Raw genomic sequence first — 6000 nt, forward strand, 5'->3', positions numbered from 1 at the left:
TTATCCTTCGGCTTAAAAGGCCTAAAAAAGCAACTTGCATGGAGAGATTGGGAGGCCTGGATCAGGATAGGGTACTTCGATCCTGGCTCGAGAATCGCAGGCCTGTGCCAGGCTGTTCTGACAACTGCTCTTCGCGCTGACTCTAGGCCATCAAAAATGTGACACCGCATCAGGAAATTATGACTGTACTAAATGACACTCCCTGTACTCAATTTAGCAAGCTGGACAAATTGTGAAAATGTTTTATAGAAATAAAACCCCCAGAGATGGTTCCAGTGTTAAGAGTTCTTGCCCTTAAGGCATCTTTTCCTTTAAGACACACTCAAAGGAGTTAGGAAACCTCCGGCAGCTCAGGGCAGGATGCGCTGCTGCTGCCTCTTCTCCAAGTAGCTGGGAAGCACGTGGATCTGGAAGAGGGTCCCCCTACAAAGTACACACGCTGAACGGCCAGTGGCTGCTTGCAGGAAGCTGGGCAAGACACTTCCCCTCTGGGCTTCTGTTTCTCCAACTTGAACTGGAAGGATTTCACATCCTGACTGTTTTATGTCATGGGCTTCTTTAAAGATTACACTAAATAATGAAACTGGATAGAACAGGGCTGACACTGCCAAGCATCGGTCTAAGGACTATACAAGTATTGACAGTCCTATATGACAGGCATCATTATTACGCCCAGTTTAAGGATGGGGAAACCGAGACCCAAGGAGCCTGAACAAGGCACCTTCTGGAGGAAGAAAGTGAGATCTAAACCGAAGCCACCTGCCTTCAGAGTCTGTATTTGCCACTACCCTTAAGAGCTTCTCCATGCAGAAACGCTTTACAGACTGCACGGGATCGTATAGATGTTTAAATGTGAACAGATTTCATCGCTATACTAATTACTGGAATTTCTAAACGTTACTCAAAAAAACTGATCCTCCTCATTTAGCTTTTTTTTTAAAAAAAACAAAACAAAATCTAACTCTTGGAGGAATAATATGGCCAAAATATTTTCATGCATTTTATTTAAAGAATACTACAATAAATGAATAGATGACAAAGTCACTCTAAGATGGAATGACTTGCACAGATGGGGTCCCCTTAGCATAGTGGCGTCTCCAGGCTCAGACACACAGCAGGAACTCAACAAACAGGCTGAACGAATGTTTGTCTACTGTTGACTGGTGGAATGTGTTTCAATTTTTTTCTGGGTTTTTCCTTTTATGCTTTGGAGCTGGAGTTGGCAGACTTTCAGTAAAGGCCAGATAAATATTTTAGGCTTTGCAGGACACATCAGGGTTCTGTCACATATTCTTTTTTTGTTTTTACTTTTTACAATCCTTTAAAAATGTAAAAACCATTCTCAACTCAAGGGCCAGAAAAAACAGGCCGGGCAGGATTGGACTCATGGGTCCCAGTTTGCCGACTTCTGCTTCTGAGTACTCTCCAAGCCTCCCTCATTGAATGCGTATTATTTTTATCAGAAAAAAATATATAACAAATTGAGGAAATAAGAGAGAGAGAGAGAATGAGACTGTTTGGGGCTGAAACAGTGAACAGTGTGTTTAACACATTCTTTTAAAGTGCTGGACTCAAGGAAACACAGTGCCGACCTGTGCAATCATGGATGGAAATCAGAGAGCACGGTCAGCCAGGGGAACAGTGGTGGGCTGAACGTTGCCCCCTCTCCAAAAAGATACGTCCACATCGTAATCCCAGAACCTATGAACATGACCTTATTCGGAATAAGGGTCTTTGCAGATAATAATACAGGATCATTTAGCTAGGTCCTAAATCAAAAGATGAGTGTCCTTAAAAGAGACAGAAGTGGAGGTGACAGGGTCATGGGGCCATGTGAAGACCAAGGTCAAGATTGGAGGGATGGGGCTTCCCTGGTGGCGCAGTGGTTGAGAGTCCGCCTGCTGATGCAGGGGACGCGGGTTCGTGCCCCGGTCCGGGAAGATCCCACATGCCGCGGAGCGGCTGGCCCCGTGAGCCATGGCCGCTGAGCCTGCGCGTCCGGAGCCTGTGCTCCGCAACGGGAGAGGCCACAACAGTGAGAAGCCCGCGTACCGAAAAAAAAAAAAGATTGGAGGGATGCAGCCACAAGCTAAGGAATGCTTGTAGCCACCAGAAGCTGGCAGAGGCAAGGAAGGATTCTCCCCAAGAGATTTCAGAAGGGCCATGCCTGGCTGATACCTTGATTTTGGACTTCTGGCCTCCAGAACTGTGAGAGAATAAATTTCTGTTGTTTTAAGCCACGAAGTCTGTGGTCATTTGTTACAGCAGCTACAGGAAATCCATACAGGAGCCAAACAGAAAATAAGCCACACCCTGAAATGAGATGTGTGTTGAGGCGAGGGGACCCCAGCTGCAGGGGAGTGGCTGGGGGTGAGACAGCGTGAATCGCACCTCTCTGCTTAAGTGCCCAGCCCGTAGTCTGACCACAGGTGACCGACCCTCTGAGAGCCGGGCGCTGTCACCCTGAGAGCTCTCTACTCTCTCCCAGAGGATTTCTGTGCACGGCTGCCAGTCTGCAGAATGGAGGTTAGGAGTTCAGAAGCTCGTTCCTAAGATGTTAGACCTCCCTAGGTTGATAAATTTTCAGAACAGGTTATGTGGGCTCAAGTCACCAGAGGGAACCAGCCATCTCTTCCATGGAGGAAGGTAGAAATCAGACTGGATTTGGTGCGCCTGGGAAAAAACTGTGGCGTGATTCCTTTCAAGATGGAAACTGACACTCTCTTAGGAAAATGAGAGCTGATCTCCGATCAACAGAGACCAGCCCTGGGAAGGCCGAGAGGTCAGAGATCCCAGAACTGGGCACTGTGCACGAGAGCCTACTGCAGCCCACACCCGGGGCTCCTTTCCTGCATTACTTCTTCCAGCTGCTCTGAGAGGGGGGCGCCCTCGGCCTTGACTCACAGACTTACAGAGGCTAGTTAAGGCCTTCCGGAGCTGAGCTGGAGTGTACTAGAATATGAGTCCAGGTTTGTCTGACGCCAGAGCCCGTGCTGGAGAGAACTTAGTGTGGTGCAGTCCAGACGGACACACGTGTGCACTGACATCACAACCCCCCTGAGCTGTGCTCTTGTGGACATGCTTTTCTGTGAATGAAGCCATTCTACCTGTCCCATGACACCCCACAGCACTGTGAACGTACCTCTATTACAACATGGCTGAATGAATTCACATGTGTTATATGCGAGAATCCTTCATTAGACTGTGAACTTCTCAAATGCAAGAACCATGTCTCAGTGCTCTCTGTACCTTCACTGCCTAGACAGTAGTGATCAGTAAATGCTTTCTAAATGAATTCTGGATGGATGGATGGAAGTGTAGATGGGCAGGTGGATAGAAGGGTGGTAGGCGGATGGATGGATGGGTTGGAGTTTGGATGAATGGATGCATGGATGGGTGGTGAGTGAATAAATGGATGGATGGATGAGTACATGGACAGATAGATGGAAGGGTGGTAGGTGGGGAGAATGGATGGATGGGTGGGTGGATGGATGAATGGGCAGGTAGATGTATGTATGTATGGATGGATGGATAAATGATGAAGGAGGGAGGCAAAGGAAAGCCTTCCTTTCAAAGTTGCCTTACCCTCTCACTAACACGTTTCAGCACCTCTTCTGCTTCCTCCATTGCTGCCATCTCCCTCTGGTACTGGCTTTCTGTCTTCTTTTTTGTTTCTAGGTCACACTCAGCTGTCAAGGCCACCATCTTCCGATCATACTCGTCTTGAATTTCTTTCTCCAGCAACAGAAACTGCTGTTTGAAAACAGCACCCATCCTCCTCTCTACCTGAGGGGAGAGATGGCCACTGCTGGTCAGATTTTTCAGTAGAAGAGCAATGATATCTTTGCTGATTTGGGTTCGACAAGCTTCCAGATCTGAGTCTGCCCGATTCAGGGTTGCAATTTCCAGCCTGGGAAACACAAAGGTCAAGAGAATTCCATTACATAAAATCACAGCAGAAACCAAAGGTCCCTCAGAGCTCTGAGGTTTCAACTTATTTGTAAAGTAAGGTCTTTCTTTTTTCCTTTTCCTTCGTTCTCTTCCTTTTCTCCCTCTCTTCTGCTCCATCCAGTTATTGAAGGACAGTGACTAAATTAGCAGAATATTATTTAGTAAATTTGCAGGGTACCATGTTGGAAACTACAAGGAATATAATTAATATAAGACATGGTCTTTGTCAACAAGCAACAAGTCAACAAAAACAAGAAGACCAGGAGAAAAATGGTTAAATATTTGGAGGATTTGAAAAATTAGGTTCATTTTACTTTTTTCCAATTAAAAATTAATTTATAGATATGTCAAGTAAATGTAATGTAATACCCTGGATTGAATCCTGGAACAGAAAAAGGACATTAAGTAAAAACTAGGGAAATCTGAATGAGTATGGACTTTAGTTAATAATAACGTATCAGTATTGGGTCATTAATTTTAACAAATGTACCACAGTAATAGAAGATTTTAATAACAGGGGAAACTACGTACAGGGTATGTAGGAACTCTCTGTACTATCTTCTCAATTGTTCTGTAAATCTAAAACTGCTCTAAAAATGAAGTCTACTCAAGAAATATTTGTGAGATACTTCACAGAGTCACAGGTTCTAAAACGTGATTGTAATGGTGGTTGTACAGCTATATATACTTACACATATATATCAGACTGTACTCTTAATGTGGGTGAATTTTATGGTTTGTTGGTTATACCTTTATAAAACTATTACAAGATGCACTGGACAAAACTATGTCTATGATAGAAAAATCTGGAAAATAAACACAGAGAAAGACTTCATTCACAGTAGGTCTATCACCCAGTCAGAACCAATGGAGGTATTTGTTGTATTTGCTTCCAGTTTTTTTTTTGTCTACACACATTTTCCCCATGGATGTATACTGTTTACATAGATGCAAGTATAGTTTTGTCCTGTTTTCAATTAATGTTGTAACAGGCATCTTCCAGTTGTATTTAAACACTGTAAAAGTTTCCTTTATGATGGTTGCAAAATACTTCATGATGTGGTGTACCATGATTCAATTAACCATTCGTCTAGTGGTGCACATTTGGGTTACTTGCAAAATTCAAAGTCTAAGATAACCTGAAGTGAACATCTTTGTAAAGAGTTTTTGATATTCACAATGATTTTTTCAGTATGATTTCTACAAAGGGAATCACTGGGTCAAATGCTAGCAATATTTTAAGCCTCTTAGGGCATCCTGCCAAACTGCTTTCCAGAAGTTCCCCAGCAATGCAGTAGGATCCTTATTTCACCCCTCCCTGTAAAATGTTTAAATATATTTAATAATTTGATAGGAGAAAATGGCATCTGACTGTAAAAATATAAGGGTTTTAAGAAAACCTTATTATGGGGCTTCCCTGGTGGCACAGTGGTTAAGAATCCGCCTGCCAATGCAGGGGACATGTGTTCAAGCCCTGGTCCAGGAAGATCCCACATGCCGCGGAGCAACTAAGCCCATAGGCCACAACTACTTAGCCCGCGCTTTAGAGCACGTGAGCCACAACTACTGAGCCCGTGTGCCACAACTACTGAAGCCGTGCACCTAGAGCCCATGCTCTGCAACAAGAGAAGCCACTGCAATGAGAAGCCCGCGCACTGCAACAAAGAGTAGCCCCTGCTCACCACAACTAGAGAAAGCCCATGCACAGCAAAAGAGACCCAATGCAGCCAAAAATAAATAAATAAAATAAATAAAAATTTTAAAACTTATGATAAGAAAAAAAAAAGAAAACTTTATTATGGAAATTTTCAGGCACTTAAAGTAGGTAGAATAATCAGACTCCCAATGTAATCATTACTCAACTTGGAAAACTGTCAATATTTGCCAATCTTGTTTTAGTCACTCCCTTCAAAGTTTGCTTAGCTGGGCTTCCCTGGTGGCGCAGTGGTTGAGAGTCCGCCTGCCGATACAGGGGACACGGTTTCGCGCGCCGGTTCGGGAAGATCCCACATGCCGCAGAGCGGCTGGGCCCGTGAGCCATGGCCGCTG

General features: G+C 44.4%; 1 protein-coding gene across 5 annotated transcripts in view; it reads right to left on the reverse strand.

Annotated features, from left to right (window-relative positions):
- Positions 1–6000, reverse strand: part of EVC2 (EvC ciliary complex subunit 2) — a 135819-nt gene that overhangs the window by 59274 nt on the left and 70545 nt on the right. For all 5 annotated transcript variants that reach the window (XR_003432220.1, XR_003432221.1, XM_027103386.1 and 2 more), the window contains one exon: positions 3586–3910. Coding sequence is in view for 3 of the 5 variants with exons in the window: in XM_027103386.1 (XP_026959187.1) it covers positions 3586–3910 (325 nt within the window). In the remaining 2 variants the exon portion in view is untranslated. The remainder of the gene's footprint in view (positions 1–3585; positions 3911–6000) is intronic.

The sequence above is a fragment of the Aethalodelphis obliquidens genome, unplaced genomic scaffold (assembly GCF_003676395.1).
Source record: "Aethalodelphis obliquidens isolate GAN/ISIS:26980383/991018 unplaced genomic scaffold, ASM367639v1 scaffold6, whole genome shotgun sequence".
Taxonomy (NCBI): domain Eukaryota; kingdom Metazoa; phylum Chordata; class Mammalia; order Artiodactyla; family Delphinidae; genus Aethalodelphis; species Aethalodelphis obliquidens.